At 44.1% G+C, this 27184-nt stretch overlaps 1 protein-coding gene across 7 annotated transcripts in view; it reads left to right on the forward strand.

The window, feature by feature from the left end:
* Positions 1 to 23950, forward strand: part of LOC146809836 (uncharacterized) — a 119767-nt gene extending 95817 nt beyond the window's left edge. For 5 of the 7 annotated variants that reach the window (XM_085616691.1, XM_085616693.1, XM_085616696.1 and 2 more), the window contains one exon: positions 14603 to 23950. In XM_085616691.1, the coding sequence (XP_085472817.1) occupies positions 14603 to 15732 (1130 nt within the window). In that variant the 3' untranslated portion in view covers positions 15733 to 23950. The remainder of the gene's footprint in view (positions 1 to 14602) is intronic. The other 2 variants (XM_085616692.1, XM_085616694.1) reach the window with 1 other exon arrangement.
* The last annotated feature ends 3234 nt before the right edge of the window (positions 23951 to 27184 follow it).

Raw genomic sequence — 27184 nt, forward strand, 5'->3', positions numbered from 1 at the left:
TGCCTGCCATTAACATGGCAGCTCTTAAAGCGGACAGGTCAATTAGTAGAATTTCCGGAGAAGGCATGAACGGGAGGAGGGGGGGAAGAGAAGTCACAGACTGCAGGAGGGGACGAGGGGGGGACGCAGGGAAGAAAATAGTGTTTTGAGTAAAGGGGCTGATAGCCATGGAAGGATACAAATGACTGACATGGCTGTCATGAGGAGACACTAACAAACCGAAAACCAATCAGAATGCAGCATTTAGTATGTAAGCCAGTCCAAAAGATGGGCGGAGAGTGGGCGGAGCTTAAACAAAGCTTCCCTGCTATAGTATATACTGCATGTCTCAACGAGATAGCGCAAGCGCTGCCTAGGCGAGACCTAAAAAGGATGTCAAACCAGATACATTTTCTTACAGGACCGCCTATACATAGAATTAGTATTTCATTATTATTATGATATCATTTAAACTATCATATATGTCTTGGTCTGTATTTTATTTTAAATGAGACGGGTAACTTGTTTGTGGAAATCTTCCAAATAAATGAATGGGCAGATGGGGTTGCCACCTGTCCATTTTTTTTTATTTATTTTTTTACCGGTGCGACCAGTATTTTCATGTTTAAAATTAATTAAACAAAACAGTTTAGTATACATGGTTCAGGCGTAGTGCAGACCTCTATGGCACTTTTCATGTAGACAGTAAGTGACTGTACAAACCAAAACTGTAGCTCCTCCATAATAACATGGAAATGTTTATTTTCTCATTCACAGTTTAGAATGATGCCATTGAGTGAACAAAACCTTCATACTGGGATGCCAAATGGCTCTTGATCTAAAGAAAAGGGCAAGTGGGTAAAGAAAGTGAAGCAGATGAGTTAAATCCTAGTCCATGAATCGAAAACACTGTCCAATATGGAATAAAAATATAAAGCAGTAAGATGACAGTGGCGTAAACAAGATATCTAAAACAAAACTAAAGTTAAAATACAGAGTAACAGTTTTACATATTCCTCAAACAATAAAAACATCTGACGTAAGTTTTGCAAAACCAATAAGGTAATTGATGTGAAATAGTGATGTGTTGTAAATTCAACAGATCAGCAACTATTGGATGAACCACTGGATGAAAGTGATTTAAGTGATTTGTTGAGAAATAAACATTTTGTAAAAAGTGAAGCAATTTAAAATCATAGTGCAGAGGTTCTAAATATCCTGCAGACAACTCGGTTTATTCTGAGGATGATTTTCAAACTTGGACCATTTTTCATGAGGGTTAAAAGCTGGTTGTTTGCTAACATCCCCAATAATGTTTGGAGGGACAGATCTACTTCCCTTCCCTTCCCTTCCCTTATTGAAGAAGTTCATTGGTTGCTGCTATATCTAGATTATGTAAATCATAAATAAAGGTTGCTGGAGCTGAATTTGGCTTGCTTTTAAAAGGCACTTTAAATGCTTTTGGTAACACTCTCAATAAGTTATGCAATAAGAGTGGAGGAATTGAAATGTGTATTGGTGATCCCAGGCAAGAGATCAGATCAGTGTGGTGAGTTTCTTGGACCTCCGAGGGGTTGGGGTGGGTAAGGTTAATGTTTTTTTCCTGACCTGCCTCAGGTGAAACAGAAAGATAGGGGCTTGGAGAATTGTGGGGCTTCCCAATGCCAGTATGGGCTGGCCACCCACCTCATGTTTTTTTTAAATTCCCTGGTCTTCTAGATGGTTTCCCCCACCCCAACACCAAAACAAAACATTGGTCCTGTGGGACTTATTCGGCTTACTATTTTGCGTACTGTAATCTCAGGTACTCCTTATGAATAAAAAATTACGTAAAGTCAATAATGTGGCAAAGTAATATTGACTTGTGAAAATTAAGACTCAAAGACACTTTAACTCCCATATGTACAATTATTATTCATACATTTAATCGTCTAGGTGTAAAAGGACAGTTCTTGTGAATGTGTGAGATAAATATATATATATATATATATATATATATATATATATATATATATATATATATATATATATATATATATATATATATATATATACACACAATAATACATAGAAACTCTGAAAAAACACCCTGCTAGGGTATCCCAATACCATATGAGGTGAATAATATTCTCTAGTATCGGAGTGATCCACATGTGAAAAAAAACATGTACTCTGTAAGGGTGGATTGTCGACTTTTCGACCCTATATGGTTAGTCGGTTATCATGAGGACGTACTCATCTATTGCACCGAAAGTGACTCCTGGGCCTGGATCAGACGTCATTACAAGTGATTTAATAAATATATATATTTTTTGACGTGCTATCATATTTGATAATCCCAGGGAAACCAGGTATCGCTTGGGACCCAAACAGAAAAACACATGTAGTCTTATCCCTATGGCATAGATCCAACCATAAATCACAAACCTGTCACAACAACTGCCCCAGAACAGTGGACTGGTCTCAAAGAAGCACAGCCAAATTAATTATTTGTGTGCCGCCCCGATCATCTCTGCTTCAACTGCCAGGGGCATTTTGCCAGTTACAAGCATCTTTTAGAGTTTGAAATTAACTACCTAAAGAAATTTGCCCATTACATTCACTCCTAATTGTTCAGAAGTTCGCCTTCAATAATTACCTGCCATTTGCTATCATGTCTAGAGGATGCTACCATTGTTTTCTCCTGTAGAAGACACTATAACTAATGTCTGCCGTTCAAAAGTTGATGTGCACACTGTATTGGCTGAAAATGTAATGTTTAAACTTTGGATATTATAGTCTTTGCTGCCCAAAAATATGTTCAACACAGCCACATTTGTGTCTTTTTTTCTTCATTGTTCTGCTGTGCACATTCACATCGTCGCCTGTATTGCGCCACCCCATGAAGCACCTACTATGATGTTTTAATTACATTAATTGTATACTTAATTAACTGCATTTATAACAACTTCCACTTGCAAAATATATTCTTTTGTATGTGTTCTGTGGGGCTTTGCACATTTTGGCTCCTTACTTAAGTGATTCCGTTTTAATTGTTTTTATCTCTATTAATTCTGACTGGTCCACTTGTATTGCTCAGTACCAAATTACCCAGTTCCTTGAATACTTGCCCCTTGTTCCTTTATTTACCCTCCTCGGGTGAGCAGAGCAGGGATTAAGCTTCGTCTACCACTCTGGGTTGGCCAGAAAGGGTAAAAGTGAGAAAGAGAATGTGGTGCCCCTTAGGGGCAAAAAGTCCACTAGACATTGGTGTTCCGTCACTTACAGTAGTGTTATTCTGAAATGAGGAGTGATTCAGTTTTGGACTGTGGAGGCTGGAATTAATACTTTAAGAATCTAGTTGGGGGTAGTGCCTCCCAGACCATTGATCAAATAAGGCTTTACCGAAAGGAACCCAAATATTGTTCCTGCTATTGTCTTTGATTTGACCTGTTATATTTTCAGTCTTCGCCCAGGGTGTACACGTTGATATATCACACCTGTGTGTATGAATTTTTGTGCTTTGGTCGTACAATGAATCACAAATCCTTTTTCTTAAGTCTTAGCATTTTGTCTTGTTTTTTAAAAAAGTTTAGCTGAAAGAAACACTTTAGTAATAGATTCCTTACCTTAGAACTACCCCCAGGCGTCAGTCTGGATCCAGAAAGCTTTTTCTTCAGCAGTAGCTCTGCGCGTCGGAAGGTGGCGTTGGTCGGCTACGCATCTATTGTCGGCGTCGTGGTCATTCGGATGACATCGCGGCAGCTTCTTAGACGCCGCCCTCGCGCGCTGACATCAGTTCTTTCTTTTCCGCGCCAGCCAGCGCAGATCCGGGAATAGCAGTACCTTAGTCATTTTTTGACGAACTTTTTCTCTACTTTTGTCGACTTCTTTTTCGAGTCTTCGACTCTGACGGTGCACGAGGGATGCCCGGTTTCAAGGCCTGCAGTTCCTGTTATCGCATAATGTTGGTGACGGAACCGCACCACATGTGTCATTTTTGCCTGGAGCGTGACCACGACCCCAAGTTGTGCTCCAACTGTCGGTCAATGGCGCCGAAGGCTTTGCGGTGGCGGTTCCAAAAGCTGCTTGAGCACTGACAGTCGGCTCGAGGTCCTGTACGAGAGGGAGGTCGAGGGACCGGTCGGGGAGCCATCACCATTCCGGTTCCAAATCTTCGAAGTCTTCGTACTCTGGGTCGGGTAAGTCGAAGCATAAGAAGAAGTCAAAGAAGCATCGTCGCTCTTTAACTTCTCGTCGGTTGGCCGATCTGAGGAGGCACGCGGGTGGCTCTTTCCGGGACCCGGAGTGACTCCCGCCCAGCTTCGCTTCGTACATTCTACGAGGCGATGCATGCCATCTTTAGACCAACTGACCCCGTCGGCGTGCCTTCGGGTCCCGCGGACTCAGTTGTGGGGCCTAGGTCTTTGCTACTGGCAGCTCCGGCCCCAGCAACGCAGGCCCCCCTTGGATCCAGGCCTGGATCCAGATCGGTGCTGGTTGACCTCGTTACTCCTCCACCGGCGGCACTTCGGACGGCACCACTAGCGCGTTCGATGCCGGTCGGCCCCCTGGCCGCCGTCGACCCCGGCCTCCATCTCAACGTGGACGCCGGACCGGCGTTGTCCGACGCCAGATCCGGTGCCTAGTGGGATTTGTGTGCCTCTGTTCACTCCTGGAGCCTCTTTACTACCCAAGTGGCATCTAGACGATGAGGAGGAGGACTGGGAGGGGTCAGGTGACCCTTAAAGTGACCAGCTAGGTTCTGACTAGGACTGGAGAGAGGAACTGGGGGATGCCAGGGGGCTCCACACTTCCCCTGACCTTGGCATGTTGTCTCCTCCTATCGTGGCTACGGAGGAGGGAGCGTTGTACGCAGTGGTGTTGCGTAGGGCGGCTGGGGCTCTTAACTTCGAGCTTCCTACAGTGGCAGTCAGGACTAACCTCCTGACAGAGATGCTTCAACCGGCTGCCAGCTCTTCGGAGCCCCTGCTGCCGTTTAATGAGGCCCTCACCGACATCCTTTTGGGCACGTGGTCCAGGCCCAACACGGGGGCTCCCGTGGATGGGATGATTGCCCGACGCCACCACCCGGCTCCGGGCGATCCCACTTTCCTCTCCCAACACCCCACCCCGGAGAGCTTGGTAGTCCATGCCTCCACTTCCAAAAGTGCCTTCCCTACCGCTCCACCAGAAAGGGAATCCAAGAAGCTGGACCACCTTGGTAAGAACATTTTCTCTTCCGCCAGCTTAGGATTGCGATCCGTCTTCTGGGCCATTATTCCCACTCTGTGTGGGATACGGTGGGGCAGGTGCTGCCTCAGTGTCTGGAGGAGGCCTGGGCAGTGCTCTCTCAGGCTGTTGCTGCCAGGAGGATTGCAGCGAAGTTTACAATACGTTGTGGGCTGTACACCTCCGACTCTCTGGGCAGAACCATTTCCACGTCAGTAGCGCTTCGTCGCTACGCCTGGATGAAGTCACTGGCTTTTCAGGGGATGTCCAGAACACCTTGATGGACATGCCCTTTGATGGCCGTCGCCTTTTTGGCGACAAAGCAGACAACACTCTAGAGCATTTCAAGGACTCACGGGCTACGGCCAAGTCCTTGGGCCTCTCCACCCGCCCTGCGCAGTCTACTTTTTCCCCTTTCATGGCTACAGAAGGGGTGCCCCGCTATGTCCCGCCCAGAGCCACAGGCTGCAGCAAGTTGCCCAACATTTGCAAGGCCAGGGACGTGGGAGCAAGCTTTGTGGTTCCGGGGACCAGCAGGCGGGCCAGTCCACCCCCCCCACCCCCTCTGCAGCAGCCTCCTGACTCTCCTAGTCCACCCTTTCAGGCCCATCAAACGCCCAGTGGGCGGCAGGAATCGCCATCACCTCCCCCACTGGCGTACCATAACGTCGGACAGGTGGGTTTTGCAATTAGTCTGAAGGGGCTACTCCCTCCCCTTCGAGACTACCCGAGATACTACCGCATGCTGGAGGATCATCTAGCCCTTCTCCAGCAGGAAGTTACGGCTCTCTTGGCCAAGGTAGCCATCCAGCACATTCCTGTCCCAGAAGTAGGCCGTGGTTGTTACTCCCATTACTTTCTGGTCCCCAAGAAGGACAAGGGCCTGCGTCCTATCTTGGACCTCAGGGGCGTCAATCGCTTCCTCCAGACGGAGAAGTTCAAGATGTTGACGCTTGCTCAGGTCTTGTTTGCCTTCGACCCGTAAGACTGGATGGTTGCGTTGGACTTGCAGGATGCTTGTTTTCACATCCCTGTCCTGCCGGCGTTACCTACGGTTCACGGTAGGCCACAAGCATTTTCAATTTACTCCCCTTTGGCCTTACCAGCGCCCCTCGGGTGTTCACGAAAGTGATGGCGGTGGTCGCAGCTCATCTGCGCAGATCAGGGGTTTCAGTCTTCCTCTATCTAGACTACTGGCTATTGAAGGCGGGCTCGCCCCAGGCAGTCATCTCCCACCTCCAGACTACGACCAACCTCCTGCATTCGCTGGGGTTCTCCATCAATGTGCTGAAGTTGCACCTGATTCCCTCTCAGAAGCTCCTCTTCATCGGAGCGGTTCTGGACACAACGCGGTTTCGGGTCTGTCCTCCTGAACAGCGAGTCCGGGATATTCAGGCTATGAATCCGATCGTTCAGCCTCTATCCCGGGTTTCGGTCAGAATGCCTCTGAGGTTGCTGGGCCTCATGGCATCCTTCTGGTCGATCATGCTAGGTGGCATATGTGGGCTCTGCAGTGGGACCTGAAGTTCTAGTGGACACAGCATCAGGGGAATCTGTCCGATTGCGTCCAGATCTCGGAGGGCACTGCTTGACAACTGCAGTGGTGGCTCACAAACCAGATTGGGTCAATGGCAGATCCCTCTCCCTTCCCCAACCAGAACGCACGTTGGTGAGGGACACATTCCTTCTGTGATGGGGTGGCCACATGGGAGAGGTGGAGATCAGAGGCCTCTGGTCTCCGGTGGAGTCCGGGCTTCACATCAACCTTCTGGAGCTCCGGGCGATCCATCTTGCACTGAAAGCATTCCTTCCCTCTGTCTGGGGAAGAGTAGTGCAGTTGTTCACGGACAACGCCATGTGGTACTGCAACAAAAAGGGCGGGTTGAGGTCGTGGACCCTCTGTCAGGAGGCCCTTTGCCTCTGGACATTGCTGGAACATCAGTTCATCACCTGGCAGGTTCCCTGAACGCCAGGGCGGACGAACTCGGCCACAGGTGCATGATGGATCACGAATGGCGCCTTCACTCTGAGGTGGTGCAAGGTCTCTTTCGACAGTGGGGAGAGGCTTGGTTAGATCTGTTCGCCACCGAAGAGAACACTTAATGCCAGCAATTCTGCGTGTTGGAATTTCCAAGGCGGTGCTCGCGGTCAGTTTTACGCCTTTCCGCCCTATACCACTTTTGCCCAGAGTGCTGAAGAAGATCAGACGCGACTGGGCCCAAGTCATTCAGGATTGGGCACGGAGAGTCTGGTATCCCAAACTGCTCAACATGGCCATCGATCCTCCTATCAGACTGCCTCTTTGGGAGGATCTTCTGTCGCAGCGGCAGGGGACGGTCCTCCACCCGAACTTGTCCAGTCTCCACCTCCTTGCGTGGAGATTGATCGGCGGCAGTTGACATCTTTCGACCTGCCTCCTGAAGTCTGTGACGTAATCTTGGCAGCCTGGCGTCCCTCCACTAAGACGGTATACGCCTGCCGGTGGAACAATTTTGTGGCATGGTGCACAGCAAAGGCTGTGGATCCCCTTTCTGCCCTCTTTCTGAAGTTCTATTGTTCCTTCTTTCTTTAGCCCAGCAGGGCTCTGCTCTGGGCACTATCAAGGGCCATCTTTCAGCCATCTCTGCCTTCCTTCTGCTGCCCGATCAACCTTCTCTTTTCAAGTCCCCGGTAGTAAACAGTTTCTTAAAAGGCTTAACGTATCTTTTTCCTCCAATTCCCTTCATTATGCCTCAGTGGGACTTGAATCTTGTTCTTACCTATTTAATGTGCACTCCCTTTTGAGCCACTTCATAACTGTCCTTTAAGACTCTTGACTCTGAAGACTGCTTTCCTGGTAGTCATCACTTATGATAGAAGGGTGAGTGAGCTCCAGGCCTTTCTTCGAAACCTCCTTTCCTGTCTGTTCATCCGGATAAGGTGGTTCTCAGGACCTGTCCATCTTTCCTTCCTGAGGTGTCACTGCCTTCCACATCGGGCAGACCATTACTTTGCCCACCTTCTTTACGCGTCCGCATCCTTCAAAGGAAGAAGAGAGGCTCCACCGTCTGGATCCAAAATGTGCACTATCTTTCTATCTGGATCACACAAAACAGTTCCAAGTGGATGATCAACTCTCTGTTGGCTACGTGGGCGCCAAGAAAGGTCGGGCCATACACAAACGCACCATTTCTCGATGGGTCGTTTTATGTATTAAGGCATGTTATTCTCTGGCTAAAAAATAAAGAATAAGCCTCTGGTCGGGTTACGTGCCCATTCCACCAGGCCAACGGCGGCCACTACTGCCTTGGGAAGAGGAGTCCCTCTAAATGATATCTGTCAGGCGGCCACGTGGGCATCGCTGCACACGTTTACAAAACACTACTGCCTGGACAGCCAAGTCCGGAGAGACGGCTTCTTTGGCCGTTCTGTTCTCCAGGACTTTCTGGTGTGATCTTGGTACGCAGACCCACCACCGGGTTTGGTGTTGTTGGGGTATCTATTTTACGGTAAGGAATCTATAACTAACGTGTTTCTTTCAGATGAACAAGTAACTTACCTTCGATAACGATATATCTGTAAGAAAGATTAGTTAGTTATAGACTCCTTACCGCCCCACCCATCCTCCCCATTCTGCAAACTGATTTCTTGGGTTAAGGACATCCTTTCAAGGCCCTAGTTTTGTGCACCAATGGTCAGTGTCTTGCTTGACTCTGCGTTTCTGGTGTGGAAAGTCGTGTACAGAACTGACGTCCGTGCGCGAGGGTGCCGTCTAAGTAGCTGCTGCGACATCTTCCTGGCGACCACGACACCGTGGGCTGACATCGGGGCCGACCAATGCCACCTTCCGACGTGCAGAGGTACTGCTGACGAAAAAACTTTCTGGATCCAGTCTGACGCCTGGGGTAATTCTAAGGTGAGGAATCTATAACTAACTAATGTTTCTTACAGATATATTGTTGCTGAAGGTAAGTAACTTGTTCTTCAAGAAAAACATGCAATACAGTTACATACATAGTGACAAGGGACAAAACTTATGAAAAACCAAACTTTCATGTCAACAATTCTTAAATACATGTAAGGGAATAATCCGGGGGACAATTTATGTGCATCAAAAAAATCACTACATCTTAATTACAATTAAAGACTTGGTTTACAGACGTGCAACAGACCATATGCAGTTGCCTGTCAAGTGTCCTGTAGTGTCTTAGGGACCTTTACCACTTAAGTCCTCTTGTGTGTAGTGCTAAACGCTGCTACGGGACCCTCTTAAAGTTGTGGTCAGAGCATGAGTTAATGCCAGTATGGGATCCTAGATTCCATCTCTCGTGGTGCACTGCTTTTGTACACAAAATTACCCAGATTATGGTTTCTCTTGGCCCCATGTATATGTATGTCGACGCATTTCGACCTGCAGGGGTTGGCTTGCGGTGTATTTGGTGGACGGTCTTCTTCAGGGCTGTAGACTTTGTGGACACACTATGCTGGCTGCTTTGTGAAAGTCTTGTTTGATGTGTCTTGCCAGTTTCTTATTCAAAGTTCCTGTTTGGTCAGGGGGTCCTGCGTTGTAATCGGACCTTGAGATTTGTTAGGCTTGGACCAGCCATCAGTTGTGGTCCGGAAACCTGCTTTATTTGAGCCTCCAACCGTATCTCCGGTGGGTGTGTTCCCACAGGGACAGGCTTGTTATGCGGAATCCACTTATAGAGGAGAGAGACGCCAGCTGACCCAATTCAAACGGTGCAGTTGCCACTGAACTATCCATTCAATACAATGGTGAAGATGTTGACACAGTTTGGCTAGCCCTACAGAGTACGTGTTGCCCTCCTCAAGACTGTATTGTTTACAGCATGGTAACATAAGGACTTTTTTCATCTCTGCATCAACTACAGCCAACTAAAAAAACACCAAATCAAATAGGCTAAACTATGTCACTGCCATTAATAAACAATGCGCAGAGTAGGGATGTGGAGTTTAACAGTATTTACATGCCACTATTCCCCACTGCACCAACTAGGATTCAGTTTTGAGATTTTCTGGCAGGACCACTGAAATGATGTGATTCTGCCATGGGATTCATCCGCTCTTTCCACATAATTAGAGATTTGCTGCATTTGCTGCGTAGTCATCTGCTGCATAATGTGTGGATTTTAACAAAAAAAGGTGTTTCTAGTTCAAACAGACCACAGGGAGCTAGGGGAGGGTCTTTTTTTCTTCAAGAAAAAAGAGAACCGAGGGACATAAAACTAGCAGTCCTAAAAGGCAAACCGGGTCAAACCACTGTGTTTTCCTATTAGAAGTGTGGGGAAGAACCTTGGTCCCACTAAAGGTGCGACCCCTCTGTGTTAGAAAAAGTCAGCTCGGTAATGGAAGTTCCAGGTTCATTGTAGAGAGACAAGGGTCCCTTTCAGAGCAGGGTACAGGCAATCCAGAATCCTCGCCCCTTTGTTTCTCCCTCGCCTCATCATGGCACCCCAGTCAGAGCTTCCAGATTGCGCTGTAGAGTTGGGCCTCCCCTTGGGGGAGTTCCCCTTGGGGACTTCTCTCTATGCGGGGAGTCCTGTTTCATCCCCAGTAGGTGTGAGATCAGATCTGCTTTAACATCATAGGAGGAACTAACCCCATGCCGTCAAGGTTTGTGTCATTGGGTTTGTCACATCAATCGATGCACCATTCTCTCTTGCTGTCAGTTTTAGGCCAGGTCCTCTGCCATTAGATCTGGGGAGAGACCAAGCAAAACTTTGCATATAGTGATCCACCTTTTGTCTCCCGTTCCATTGGAAGATCAAGCTAAAGGGACGACCCTATTGATATTTTATGTTGCGCCCCTGCTGGGCCTCTGTGACTTGGCAGAAGTCTCTGTGTTGCTTGAGAGTTGTAATTGTCCAGTCGTGAAAGAGCTGGATCGTTGCTCCACGGAACATTAAGTCTGATGTACCTTGGGCGATAGTCATGATGGCTTCCTTCTCTTTGAAATAGTGGACGCGTGTGAGAATGTCTAGAGTAAAGCCTGTGCAAGACTTAGTGGAGAATACCCTGTGTGCTTGATCGAGTCTGGGTGGGGACAGGGACCTGTCACCTCCGATCGCCTGCAGGAGGTTGGTAACAAAACTCCTCCTCTGCCTCGACCCCGTTAGGGATGCCTCCAATGCATATGATATTCCTGCAGCTTCCATTCACGAGTTCCTCATGTTTCAGCTGTAGTTTGATATTTTGTTCCTAGTGCTAGAATTTGCTGCCACAGCATCTCCTGGTCTTCTGTCATTGAGTCAGAAGTATGTTCCAGGTCATCTACTTGCCCTCCCAATTTGCTGACCTCTTTGCAAACATCATGGAGGCACATTGTAAGCTCGGCTTAAGCAACCCTATTCTTTCTCAGCTCAAACTTGAGATGCAAATCGATCCATGTATTCATGAGTGTTTGGCTTCCTTCCGCTCCCGGGCGATGGGTCTGATGATTTGCGTACCCCCATCACCTGTCCAGTTAAGCGGTTTTTTCGGGAGCACGTTTCATAGGCAGGACTCTGCTGCTGATGCACTGTGCTAATATCGACTTCTCCAAAGCATTTACTCATTTGGACAGAGATTTGCTATGGACAGAATTCAGAACACTAAATTTTCCTTTATTGCTGCTCCATATTTTGAACAACATGTTTTCAGACTTGAGACTGGATTTGTAATATAACCAGTTCTGCAGTCAATTTGCAAACTATACTCAACGATGAGAGTTAGATAGGGTTGTGTGCTAACTCCCACCCTGTTCAACATGACTTAGACTTGATGTTGGAGAAGTTAGTTTAATTAGGGATCAAATGAAAATATAGTGGGGTGTGGTCCGTAGGACAAACACAGTTTATACAAGCTAGGAGATTCTATGTCTGTTTACTTCTATCCTTGATGTAGAAGAAGTCTTCTCTTAGAGGCTCAGAAAAATACTGAAAAGTTTGATCAATAAAGCCATTGTATCCTGACTAGGCTTCATAGAAAAATGAAAAAAATATCACAGTGAGTCCACATTTTGTTTGGGTTCACCTCTTGAAATAACTTCGAACTGATATCTAACCCTAATTTATTGAATTATTTATAGGAAAATATATTAATGTGTAACAAAAATAAAAACAAGTGACTTGCTCATAGTTTACAGATAATGGTGTAATTGTTAATAGTATGTCTGAGAAATTGGGTTATTGACTGACCAGGGTGGAAGCCTCACTCCGGCAACAACCACAGTCCTTGTCAGGGTGAACCATAAACATCACTAAATTAACCTGTGCTTAACCCTCTGAAAGCTTGGCACAAAAGCAGTCAGACTTAACTATTTATGCAGCACACCAATAGTAATAAAGTGAGAACAGAACTCAATTAAAATTACAAACCAATTTAGGAAAAATAGTTTATACCCTAATAAATAAGTTGAGACCAACACAACAAAAATCCAATCAGTAGAACTGGGGATGCCGAATGTTAAAGGTTTATAGAAAAGTAACGCCAAAAGGTGCTATCTGAGGTTTTCTGGTCACTCTGGATCAGTACAAAGTCACAAGTTCAGGCTGATCACGAAAGAGCGCAGGCCGGGCACAGGACCAGGTTTGGCCCGCTGAGAGTTGTACCTTATGTCCTTGGTTCGAGGCCTGTGTTGTATTGCTTAGCCAGGCTTCACTTTGTCAGGTGTTGGTTCCAATGAAGCTGTGGCTTTGGGGGCATTTTGGTGCTCTGCTTCTGTTCCGATGAAGCTTTCAGGTGTGCGGTAGAGCTTTGCTCTCGCCCGGCATTATTTCCGATGAGGCTTTCAACTGTTATGGACGGATTTGCTGATCTTTGCGTCGTTTTACGCCGGGTTTGGTGGAACTTTCGGCTATGCCAGGAGCTGTTCTCTCTGATGCCAGCCAAGAATCCATGACCAGGAGAGGCACCTCCTGGGAATCAGGAACACACTCCAGCAGAGGCCAGCAGAATCCAGGCAGGTCCAGCTGCTGGTTCAGGCGTGGATATCAGCTGGGCAGTTACAGAGAGGCCTCTGGAGCTTGTTGTGTCCCAGTAGTTCAGAACAGGAGTTCATCCAACTGAACCTTGGAGTCCCTCAGCCTGGGGTGAATGGAGCAGGTCCAGTCTTCCTTTGCAGAGAGCAGGGTAGGCCTCAAGCAGCAGGGCAGTCCTCTGGCAACATGTCCGTCCTTCTGTAATGTCCTCAGGTCCAGGTGTATACTGAAGAGTTGGTCTGAGGGTCCAATATTTATAGCTGGTGCCACCATAAAGTGGGACAAACATCTAAACTCCTACCGCCACCCACATACACATATCTGGTTCTAGAAATTCTTTCCTTCCCATTCCCGGGTGACAACAGGCTGGTAACAAGGTCTTTGTGAGTGTGCTGGAGGCAGCCCTCTTGAAATGTAATTGGTGCACGGAACAGCTCTGCTTCTCCCATTCTGGCAGGATGGGCCATCCTGCCAACACATAGCTTCCCTTTGTCTCACTGTCTGGGAGGAATACACAAAGGCCCTCTGCTAACTACACATGATAATGTGACCCAGAAAACAAGCTACAATCACAAAATGGTTAAGATGAAGAAATGTCAACTTTCTCAAGTGGTATTTTCAGATTTGTGACTTCAAATCTGACCTTACTATTAAAGAAGATTTAAAATTTCAATTAATTTAAGTGTAAACATGACATTCCAACCGTCTCCCAATCAAAACCTATCACTTATTAAATGTAATAAGGTGACCCAATCCTATCCTATGTGAGGGGTAGGCCTTGCAGTAGCGAAAAAGAAATGTATGATTTTCACTACCAGGACATGTAATATGTAAACGTACATGTCCATCTTTTTAAATACACTCTACCCCGCATTAAGGGCTGTTCAGGGCCTACCTAAGGGGTGGCTTATATGTATTAAAAAGTAGGGTATAGGCTTGGCAAAGGGTTATTTTGCTAAGTGGAGTTGGCAGTTTGAAACTGCACACAGGCTACAATGGCAGGCCTGAGACATGTTTTAAAAGGCTTCTTAAGTGGGCGGCACAGTAAGTGCTTCAGGCACATTAGCAGTATTTAATTTACAGGCCCTGGGTACATAAAGCAGCACTTACCAGGAACTTCTAAAGTAAATTAAATGTGTCAATTGGGTGTGAAATCCAATCTCATCCTGTTTTAAGGAGTGAGCACAAGACTTTCAGCACTAGTTAAAAGTGGTAAAGTGCATAGAGTGCTGATGCCAACAAAAACAAAATTCAGAAAATAGGAGGAGTGCAGTCAAAAGGTTAGGGGGAAGACCACACCAAGGGCTGTCCGGTCTAACCGTATTTATCAGAACAACATGTATTCTTACTGTTCAGAACAAATAATATTGTGGTTTAATAATCAGCTTATTCAGAATTTTGTATTCTCTACCTAAATATGACAATCTAATGTAAGTTTCCTTTTTATACTCCAGCAGGTGAAAGAAACATACACAGAAAAAGGAAAGCTGTGGACCACTTAAAATATTCTCAAGCTCTGCCATGCAAAGCGTCTGCTGGGGAGCTGAAAGTGAAATTTCTCCTGAGTTCTGAAAAAGGATCTCATTCTAGGAACAAAATTTGGTCAGAAAACAATCGAGAACTGGAAGCACCAAAAATATTTCCATTTGATTTTAGTAACTCAGCAGCTCGAAACTTGCACCAAGGACTACCTAAAGTAAAAATGTCAAACAAGTATTACCAGTGTACAAGCAATCTATATAATGGAGAGTTTCTTGCTGATAAGCAAAGTACACAGCAAGACCACAGACCAAATATATATAGTAAATATGAGAACGTCTTTCCTCAGGAAGGATCTTTTACTTATCCTAGAGCCTATGTAGGAGAAAAGCGTTACCAGTGTACGGAATGCGAGGAAAGCTTTACTGAGAAAGCATATCTAATTACACATCAACGCACTCATACAAGAGAGAGACCATTTCAGTGCAACGATTGTGAAAAAAGCTTCAGTCAGAAAGTATACCTGATAACTCATCAGAGAACACACACAGGAGAGAGACCCTATCAGTGCACTGATTGTGATAAAAGCTTTACTCAGAAGGGAACACTTAACACACACCAGAGAATACATACTGGGGAGCGGCCTTACCATTGTACGCAGTGCGAGAAGAGCTTTAGCCAAAGGGGGGCACTCAACATACATCAAAGAACACATACTGGGGAGCGGCCATTTCAGTGTACTGATTGTGAGAAAAGCTTTAGTGACAAGCGAACTCTTATAAGACACCAGAGTGTTCATAGGGTGGAGAGCTCTTATCATATCATTAAATGTGAAGATAACTCCATTAAGTGGGACAATATATTTCTAGATGAGAGAGCACATCCAATAGAAAAGTTAATCATAGATGAGGGAACAAATGCAGAAATTGAAAATTCAATTAAAAATAAAAGTGCACGGATGGTTGACGATAAGCATACAGAAGTTGGAAATGTAATTGATGATGAAAGTGAACACACAGAAGCAGAAAATATAAGTGCAGATGAGAGTACACATACAGATGCTGAAAATACTACAGACACACAGGATAACTATAACCAAGTTTAACATTAGCAGTGCACATAACATCAGGACTTCTTGAGTCAAAATGGAGCTCCTAATATTCATTAGAAGCCTCCTATGATGTAGAGACCTTGGAAGTGTGCTGACTATTAGAAAAACGTCACAGAGAAGATCTGCATTATTGAACATCAGAGGACACCTACTCGGATCAGGAGGAATGGGATCTTAATTCAAAAGTAAAGTTATCTAAACCGCTTTGAACCCATTGTCAGTTGGAGAACATATTTAAGAAAGTAAGTGTTTTTTCCAGTGAAAACTGAGTTCAAGCAACCACCAAGACGAAAATGGCACCATTACTAATAAATCCTATTTACCCAAACAAATGGGCCTCAAGCATGCTCAAATGGATGGGACTGACAAAAACATTCATAGCAACAAATTAATTTAGAATTTATACTGCACAAAGGATTTTATTCTAAAAACAAGAAAGGTATTGGAGCAATGGAAATCAATTATATTCGCAGGTCTACCATTGTGGGTTCTACGTAGGAAAACCAAACACTAGAATTTTCTGGTACTATAGTATGTAAACTTATATGCTCTGATAACAGACTTTCAACAGAATTTCATATGTAACGGAAGGCCCTATGAATAGTTGTGGAAGGAAACTACCTGAAAAAAATGAAATATCAGTTTTGAAAGCTAAATAATACAAGAAGAGATGAGAGACCATCCATGCGATTGAATATGCAATAAATCTTTGGAACTTCTGACGGTGATCGAGAACTGACCCATGCAGAACTGATAAATGGCAAAAGAAATGAAACTCAAAAGATGTACGGTTATATTGTTAGCCCATGTGCTGATTGTAAGTTATACATAGTAATCATGCCACTGTAAAACAGTAGATGAAAGTTCTCCCTTAGAGCAGTGGTTCTTAACTTTTGTACTTCAATGGACCTCCACTGAAGCATTATTAGAACCGGGGACCCCCACTGAATCATTATTTGAATCAGAGTATCCCCACTGAGTCATTACTGGAAGCCGAGGATCCCAGTTTGAGCAATTTCAATTAATTGAACCTCCAAACAACACACACAAATATAGACACAAGCATTCATCCTTCATATACACAAATGACGAAATATTTTATTTAAATAACAAACAAATATAACTAAATTATGAAGGCCGCTCATCAGCCATATTATATTCTATTTGATACTCAAGCAGTGCTCCTATGAATCAATCTGAGGATACCAACTTAATTTTTAACCTTCGATTTCAAATTCCTTCACATTTACAGAATGTTTTAAAGTTTTCAATTTTACATTTGTATGTTTGTATACACTTTATTGATCTGTTATTATTTTATTTAATTTTCTAAGCAGTCTTGGACCCGGACTACTGGTTAAGAATTGCCGTCTTAGTGTGCTAGGGGCAATTTAAAGATTGTGTGATGTTACCAAAAACAGTGCGACATAAGGAAGCTTGATTGAATCACAAGATTTGTTGTGAGCGTGGTGGTGTAGATATACCTGTCAGACACTTGAATCATGAACAAGAATTAATACCAGAAAACAGTGAAGTTGTGATTGTGTGACACATTGCAAACCTGCCTGATCCTAATGAGCTAGAGGAACAAATACCTACTGATCAGTCAAGTGTGTAGTTTCTAGTCAGTGATGGTAGAGGCAGTAATACCATCCAACTATTTAAATGAAGGAACACAAACTGTTGAGAACAAACTTAAAACATAGCAGAAATTACCTGAATTGAAAAATGATTTATAAAGAAAAACTTGTGTGGCCCAAAACAAATTTATCCTGTTAATCAAAGCAAAGTACAAAGAAGAGTGCTTGGTGTTTTGTAATACAAGGTGTTAGAAGTGTAGAACTGTACTAATATATTCTAACTCAAACCTATGTTGCTATCTAACATGGGGAGTATATAAAAAAGAACATCCAATTCAATGACTACCTGTACTTTGGGAGTATTCTAATACAAATAAATATAGTTAAGAAAATACCCAGAATAATTGCATTCTGCAAACAGAAGTAATGACTTGCAGCTAGCTGCTACAAGACAAATACAACCTATAAGCTTTGAAATATGCACAAACGAAATTAACATTTTCTGATTTCTAAAAGCTTCCGTATGATCATGTCATGAAGAAAGTCCTTTCCTCTTTTACAGCATAGCGGAAAAAGGAACTTAAGGAAATAAATTAAGGTTTATCTCATCGTTTTTTGGGTTTCAACCTGCACTAAAACTGTCATACTATAATTCTTGTTAAAAAAAATTAGTATCGGGCCATTACCATGTGCCCAAGGCTACTTCAGTTTTCAGAATTTGGCGAAGTTTCCCCTATGAGATGCACTGCAATTATATAAATGTAAGTAGGTTTGCAGTACTCATGTTCAGTTTGTAAATGTGACTTATGAGTACACAGGAGACACAAAGTATATCCTTGAATAGCTCTTTTCAGATTGAAAGTCCACGAAGCCTTTAGTTCTGCATACATATATTCTCTGTGAAATGAAGTTCCATGTGCCTAGAAGTACTAAAGAACTTCAGCCTCATATTGAACTTGCAATGTTTGATTCATGCAAGCCATTGATGATAATATATATGGAAGCTGCTCTTAAATGCAGATTTCCTTCCTGAGAGTCTAAGTTGAGGAATTCTCTTCTTTTTTTCCTCTGACTTATGGTATGTTTGGTTTATTTGTTTGATCAGATGACCTGTGTTGTTACAGCTTTCTACATTCACTGCAATAAACCATTTGATGTTTTTCTCCTCTGTGACCTTAGAAAACATTGTGATCCCTAAATTGTGTATAATGACCACCTGATTGCTTGTGGACTGGCTAATTAATACCAGCCATCATCCTCTAGCACCAGTTTCTACTATTTGATGTATCAAAGTTCTCAAGTGATCTGGGAGAGATGAAATTCATTCCCAATATTTTGCTACAATCTCTTGATTCCTCCAGTAAGTGGTCTCTCTGCTAATGATCTAATGAGAATTTTGGTCGTAAAAGTTTGTAAAGTCCCTGACCCCCTGTGCATTCTCTGTGTCCTGCAAGACAGCAGGTGTACTTGCCAGAGCACCTTGTAGGAGTCTGTTAACTTCTTGACCTATACACAAGAAATGGTATATTAAAACAGACGTTGCCACTCGTTCAAGATAAACCGATAACACATTTCTTAACATTTTGCTAAGGAAGACAAAGTGTGCCCTGTGAACCTCTGGATCATAAACCTCTACGTGCAAATTTAGGTGCAAAGTTTCTGATTTCTCATTTGAATGCTGTAAGGAACTACTGTATCACTAAAAGGTTCTTCTGCATAACCGGGGAGTGTGACATCGTCATTAAGGTTCTAGTTGCGAAAATGCACACCTTCTCTACAAGGACTCAATTACACATGTTATAGCTAGCTGACTGATCAGGTTTTCATCCTGAGCCTGCTCCTCAAATTTTCATCATCAGTCAGTCCTACCTGCAAACTTTCAATTTGTTGTTCTTCGTGAAGCAGTAACCAAATGCATCATGCCTATTCTGTTTCATCAGAGGTCGATCATTGGCTTTTCAAAGGGCTGTCATATTAACCATGCGTGCAAAGGGTTTGCTTGGCGGTGCCTCACAATACTGTAAATACTACTTCTGGACAAAGGCTAAAGGGTTATGCTCATGGACATACTACTTCATTTTTTCCCTTAACTATTCAGGTCTTTTTGGTAGCCATTTTCCACGTTTGTTTATTGCTAAGAGGATGTGGCCTAACGGCTAGAGCGGTCTTCCTTGAAGCTGGGGAACCAGGTTTGAGTCTCGGCAGGGACCCTCAACTTCCTGTAATTCTGGGAAAATAACTTCATCTCCCCATGCCTAACAAAATGAATGTATCCATCTGTAACGCAACTGATGCTCATGTAAAGTGCTCTGATACCTTCAGGTCTAGTTTGCGCTATATAAAAGAAAATAATTGTTTTCCCTGGGAACAGAAGGAGCTTTGTGTAATAGTGAGCATAATGTTATTTATATCTGTACTGATGGCTGCTTTTAGTCATCATGCGTTCTCTGCTCTCAAGAATCTATCCTCCATTCAGGCCACATTAGAAATGACATACATGTTGTTTAGCATCTGAGATTAGAGTGGAGGATACTCACGTTCACATGCAGCCAAGCATGTGGAAGCCAATACACAAACCTTTTGCTTTACTTTATGTAGCCATGGCTTATTTCCTATACACAAGATGATGCTTGCAGTATGTCATTATGGGCCCTATTGAAGCACTGTTGTGGTACCTCCCATTCCACGAAGCAAAAATAAGATACTTCAACGGCCATCGTTTCCCACTTTTGTACTGAAAGGATACATACATTCCTCTATAGGCACAGTGAAACAGATTAACTTTACAAACATTTCCTCTCTACCCGGATTCCCAAGTTGAATTTGCTGTAGCTGCCCTCTGACATATTTCAGTACCACAACTCTGAAAAGAAAAGAATGCTCTTTCTGCTTTTCCAAAGGTGTAAAATGTATTATTTGCAGTAATTGCTTATTTTTCTCTAGTACGACATTAATACAAAAATTTGAGTTGTCCATTGTTAATTCTGTTTGTGTAACAATTTCTGTGCCCTATCCTGGGCGTGGTGGTCTGCAAGAGGTGTTTTTACTACTTTCCAGCGTTGCAGTTGGAGCTCTGCCTTTAGACTTTGAAAAACACTGGTGCACAGTACTCCTAACAAGATCCTGCCCCCTGTTCAGTATCTGCATAGTCCTACTATAAATCAAGTACATTTCTGTATAATATTTCTTCGTTTTAACAAGTTACTCTAAAGATGGAATATTAGAAGCTTTCTTTCTCTACCTCCAGACTTTTGTCTTTAAGACTTCTATTGTAATTTTGTAGATTCCTTCTTGTATATTTATTTTCATGCAGGCTGACAAATTTGCACCAGATGTTTTGAAGTCAGCGATTCTGTGATTATAAACACCTATCACCAAGTGATGAACAGAACAGTGGTATATTTAAAATGTTTTTTTTTTCCTTTTATTTTTATTGTAACTCGTAATTGTTTTGGTTTCACGCCTAAAAAGGGCGTGTTTAGACTTTCATCTTGGAAAAGTATATTTAAACACTGGTTATATTTGGATCCGTAATTGCATGTGGGGTGCAAACACCTGATTGCTCCTTAAACAGAATTACAAATTAGCTGGGATTTGCACTTCTGACACGAGTTTGCAGTGCAGTTTGCAAACAGTTTAAACCTGCTGCACTCGCAGTGCACATCCCCAGGTCAGGTTAAATCTTGCATAAATTATGCATGGTTCTCCATTCTACAGGTGCAAATTTTAATAAAATTGCGTATCAATTTATTACCAGAACCTGCAGTATACTAATTTGCGAGTTCACAATTTGGACCAATAGTTTGCGTTAGTCAAATAATTTGGCCCTAGGATTTTCTGTCTTCCCTTTCATTTGATGCGGCAGTAAGATGTTTTCAAACTCTGATGTGATTAGCTTAAGAACTTTCACATTAGTATATTTTTGAAACACAAGGGAGCGCTGCAGTAAATTAGTCATCCAATTGAAAGAGCTGTTGCACAAAGACTGCTCTGTGTCTGTGCAGGGCTAACATGACTCATTCTTGGCAACTGAACTAAGTTAAATGCATCCATGGGTTTTATTGACCTTGCATATACACAAAAGTCCTCACATGTACGCTAAATATGCAGTCTTTTGTTGTTTGCTTGCTCCTCCAGCTTTTTGGCGATTTTAAATTGGTACTCGTAGGCATACACTAACGCCAACATTCTTCATTATTTCATTGAGCACACAGTCACACTCATAACTGCACATGTATAGTAATATAATCAATACAAGTACTTTGTAAGTCTATAAAAGCCCCTAGAATGTCTACACCGCCGTTATCATTTTGTTGTGCCAGTGCTTTTGGATTACAGCCCTTTAACTGAGTATTTCTTCCATTTATCCATACACACCATTCCTCACTTTTGCAGAGAAACATTGTTTTAGCATGACAAACATTGTATGTAATAAAAATACAAAATTGAAATATCTCAGCTGGATAGATGCCTGTCAACCTGAGGGAATACTCTTTGGAAGCACCTTTCGCAGCTGTTACACTTGGTTGTCTGTTGGGTTTGGCCTTTATCAACTATGCACACCAAACTTTGACCATTCTGTTCAAACCTGTTGGCAGTTTGCCATTTTCCTGAGAAAGCTGTGAGAAACGGTAATGTTTAGGTTCTTCCATACTTTTTCATTTGGATTTCTTTGGGCTCTGACTGACCCCTCAAGAACATACCTTTTTGTTCCTTGGTCGTACAGTGTAGCTTTGGCGGTGTGCTCCTAGTAGTAGTCATGCTGAAAGGTGAACTTCTGTATTAGATTCATCTTTTTTTGCTGAGGGCAGCTTCTCCTTTTCTGTTTTTCGGCTCTTTACTCCATTTACACCCATTTCTAATCAGTCCATAACATGATTCTGCCACCACCGTGCCTTACGGTGGGGGTGTACTTTGGGCAAATGTAATGCTTTGCCTTTCAGTCAGAAGTTCTATTTATTTCCGCCAGACAACAACACCTTTTGATAATTGACTACTGAATACTGATAGTTTCTGGTTTTCGTTGCTTTTATTTTTACTGATGAAACTTGGTAACATTCTCCTAAAACGAAATATTTTCAGTTCCCTGGAAACCAATGTTTTTTTGCTATTTAGTGCCTAATCCTAGATGGCTGACAATATATTTGCTGTGATAGCGGTGGCCAGAATGGATGCTTGGACTCCTGTTGTATCTGTGGGGGCAGTGGGGATGCATGTTGTGCACACACAGCAGTGCAGGTGGTGGATCAACTACCCAACCAGGGCTCTACAGTGCCCACGCACCTTCCTTCATCATTCACTACGCAAGCTGCCATACTACACATTCCTCTCTTCGGCTCCATGCCTCCCATAATCCCATGATGTTTTGCAAGCAGCTGGACTCCTCCCATCTGCTGCTGGATCCTTGTTTGCCCAGCCTCTGTCATTGGAACAGCCTGCCTTTTCTGCACAACTGTTGGGGTCTAGGCAGCACAACTTGCACCAGGGACTGACCTGCTGTTTCAATCTGGTCAAGTGGTGGTCCTCTTATTCGGTGTGTGCACTATGGTCCTGGTACCACCTCCTCACATGGTAGGATCCACTTGCTCTTCCCTCATGTCTTCGAAGTCCACTGATCTGGACTAGGTAAACCTAAGGAGTCTGTGCGTCCTCACCATCTTAATAATCAACTGTTCCCTTGTGTGCCAAGTCCTCCTAGCCGACCAAAGTAGATATCCTAGAGGAGAGTGGATTTAAAAACTTCTGGCACATGCCAGGTATTGGATTTGGTTTCTAGGGCTGGCAAAGGCCACCCTGCTAGTTGCCATCTATGTGATGGATCACCCCATGTCAACTACTTATGGTCTCTGACAGGGGGGTCTGGAGAACAGCAGAGTGAGTGATGGAAATGGGCACAATTGATGCTGTGATGGTTGTGGTCTGGGTCTCCTCTTGATGTAGCCTTTAAGGCCACACTGTAGTGTCTCCTTTTCCTAGGAGGGTGAAGTGCCCACAGGGAGCCATGTCCTTGGCTCGGGTGGGTGGTGTAAACTGTTCTTGTGCCCTCGGCGTGCAGGAGTACAGTCCTGCGGGTGGCCTCCTGCCCTGAGTACTGTCTACATCTATTCCATTGATATGATGCCTGTTACATGCTCTTCTCATCCTGCTACAGCCTGTGTGAGCTCTGCCTCATGGTCCGCTATAGCACCCCTGCCAACCTATTGAGGAACTGACTGAGAAACAGGAATCGTACAGTGCCATTTTTCCCCTGAACTTCGAAATTTACTGATAAGCAGTCTGCCTTTTTTGATGTGATAACTGATGCTTTCAGGAAAATCATAATTTGTGTTGTGATGTATAGAAATGAATGACTATTTTATTTATTCTATTTATCTCTGACTGAATCATATTTGAAGATGTGAAATTTTGAAGCTTTTGACCGATTGCAAAACTTTAAATCATATTCCCAATTTCTTAAAAGATGTCCAGTGAAGTACAAAGTGACAAACGTTTATTTTCAAGTTGGAGATCACTGGCAAGCAACAACTATATTGTTTTGACAGTTGAGTTTTGTTTCTAAACTGCAATATCCTTAGACAAATGTTGCTGTAGTTTGAGCAAGTAATATTGAAATAAATCTATTTTTAAAGCAATCAAATGTAATTTGTGTTTTTCCTTCGGGTGTAATTAAATTGGTACATTTCCGTAAATGTGGCCTACTGGGTGCATATGCAGCTTCTCTGAAATTCATTGGTCTTCCAGTGGTGGCACATCCTCCAAGTGGCTACAAAGTGTGTTTCTGGTGAGGATGATGACTGCAGCTTCCTAATCTCCTTCACAAGTGTCTTGGACAACCAATATCAGAGCAGCACATTCACACAATCGCACCATGTCTCATACAAGCAGTCAGGCGCGGTGCGTCCATTGGGGTGTGGGGGCGTAGCCCCCCCGCCCGCGCGCACCCGCCTGTAGCTCCCTCGCGACGCCGAGGGTGGGGAGAACTCAACTGACAATGCATGTCAGTCAGCATGACGTCGGACCGTGGGCGGTCCGGCGTCATGTTGACTGACAAGCATTGTCAGACCAGGCAGCACTGCAGCACAAGTGCGCATGAGTGGGCATGGTGAGCTAGTTTTTAGCCCGTGCCCAGTCATGCGCACTTGTGTTTTCACGGATTTGCGCATGCCCATTAGGAGCCCCTCGGTCTCCTAATGGGCAGCGCCAGGATTGGCTGAGGGGTTGCCACTGCAGTGCTGACGTGACGACGTGCTGTTCAACTTCCATCCAGTTTGAAGAGGCGCCAACGCGGACCAGGAGCAAAGGCGGTCAGGTAAGACTAGAGGGGCTGTAGGCGCCAACGGACGGACCCGAGGTGGCGCGGACGTGCTGAGGACCTCAGGTAGGATTTAAAAATGTTTTATTTTAACACTCCCCACCCCGCGCGACTTCCCCCCGTGTGACTACCCCCCCCCCCCCCCTCCCTGCGAGCCGCGACTGGCCCTGGTGACCCCTTATAGACCCCTCGCTATACAAACAATCGAGGACCCTATAAATACACCCTTCACTGGGGGCACCTGCTGAAAGTAAAGTGGGGGGGCGAGGGAGGTACAGAGGGCTAAACAGAAAGCAGCCTTCTCACCCGAGTGCCTGTGAGAGAGGTATTTTAAGGAATAGTTAAGGCTGCTTCGGGCCCGGTCAGGCTTTGATTGATGAAGTCACTTGAGGAGTCTTGTGTCATTTTTAGAATAACCCAAAGCTGTTACCAGGGAGCTCTGGAGTGCGTGCTTTTAAGGGACAATTATACAAATGTTTGCACCAGAAACAGTCTGATTGTGTATTAATAATATATATGTATTTGAGACGACTTCTGTGATCTCAAACATGAAATGTTTTAACACACTTTGCACAGCCTAATACTGCGTCTAATACTATTTTACGTTTACAGCGTGCGGTATGTCCCAGGGTGCGACTTTGCAGCACTATAAGGGCACAGGTCACTCTTCCCAAGTACATGGCAGGATTCACAGCTGTGACTCTGTGGTCGCACACAGATATCCACAGGGGTCACACTCCTCCCAGGGTACGACCTCGTAGTCAGTGCACTGGTATCTGTACAGTGACGGGTGCGTGTCAAGTGTAGGGTGTCAGTGGCAGTGCGCAGTGGGGGTGTACATTAACGCATTCATGACGGACAGGTGCATGCAGAGTGCAGGGGCATTCCCCGAGGTGGCTTGGATTCCTCTCAGTGCACAGTGCGTGTGTGTACATTAACGGATTCATGACGGACAGCTGCATGCACATTTCAGGGGTCGTTTCCCCGGGTCGCGTGGTTTCCGGTCTGGGCCCTGTTTGTGTACAGTGACGGGTGCATGCGGAGTGCAGCGGCTTTCCCTGAGGTGGCTTGGTTTCCCGTCAGTGCACAGAGTGTATACAGTGACGGTCCGGATGCATGCACGGTGCGTGGCTCGCTCCCCTGCACATTTTACGCCCACCACTTTCAAATGTCACCAGCCGCCCCTGCAAGCAGTATTCTTCACATGGGTACATGGTAAAATCGTTCTCTCTTAAACAGAGTTCTTGGTGAGCAGGAATATTTTCCAAGCTTCGTGTAGAGGCACTGCACTTTTTGTCCAGAATATAAATGGAGCGACAACAAAAATGGACATGCACCTACATAACTCCTATCAAATGCAATATTCATGGCTTCACATTTCATGTAACAGATGCAATTACAAATGTCACAAATAATCTTACAATTCTGATTACTTATTGCAATTAATCTTCAATGAGACCGCTTCGAATATAGTATTTTTCATTGGTTTGAATATGGATTGTTTTCTAATGATGTTATGCTTTTAGCTGCTGTTATTGGTATTAATACTCTGAGGTCATACGCATTGCATTTGGTTTGTAAGTTAAGATTTGCATGGCTGGATTGCAGAGCTAAACAAAATTAGTGAATCTCAGTCTTTGTTCTGGTTTTAATTCATAGCCATACAGGCAATTTCGTTTTTAGGTCTCCTCTTTAGACATGCGCTGTCTCAAAGAGACATGTTGCATATATTTTGTGGGCTTCAGCCTACCCATAAGCTTCTTTTTTGCTACCTCCATCGTCACTCTCTGAATCTTTCTCCTAGTTTGTAATGGCATGTATGCGTGATGCCTCTTCCGGTCTTTACTTTTCCCCCGAGAGTAGGGACCAATTTTTCTAATTCATCTACTCTCCCCCATTTTATATTGTGTTTAGGGGCTACTTTTTATGTTTGTTTTCAGGACTTAACACAAGCGCTTGTGTTTTCAGCCGCTCTACGTGCATCGTTTGGTTTGTTTTCAGCGCTCAACATTAGCGCGTTTGTTTTCAGCCGCTCTGACGCACATTTTATGTACATATACAGTCTGTGAAAAAAACAGCAGCTTTCTCGTTGCGACCGCTGTCTTAAGTGTATTCACAGAAATGGTTTCAAAAAGACTCGAGGCCGAGCTTCATCAACAATTAATTAAAGCTTCATTGAAAACCACATCACCTGTATCTGTAGTTCGTTGATATCTACTGCCTTCTCATGTTTGAAATCCTGGGTTGCTTTTAACAAAACCATGTATTTCTTAAGAATACTGCCAGGTCTATTGGCAATAGCATTAATTTGAACGCTACTCTTCTGGCATCCAATGATGGCAACTTCTGTTATATTGTTCATTTAGAATGTCCACATCCTAGTTCTTTGGTAGAAATGTGTGGTTTTAGTCCCTCTCTTACATCGATGCGTCTTCGCTTCACATGCTTAGTGCCCCTCTTCTGTTTCTAGGCTTTTATTGTTGACGGAGGGATGCCGTAGTCTTTTTTTTTTAATGTCTAACTTTATCGCTTGGTACGCATTCTGTTCATGTCT

Source organism: Triturus cristatus, chromosome 7 (genome assembly GCF_964204655.1).
Source record: "Triturus cristatus chromosome 7, aTriCri1.1, whole genome shotgun sequence".
NCBI lineage: Eukaryota > Metazoa > Chordata > Amphibia > Caudata > Salamandridae > Triturus > Triturus cristatus.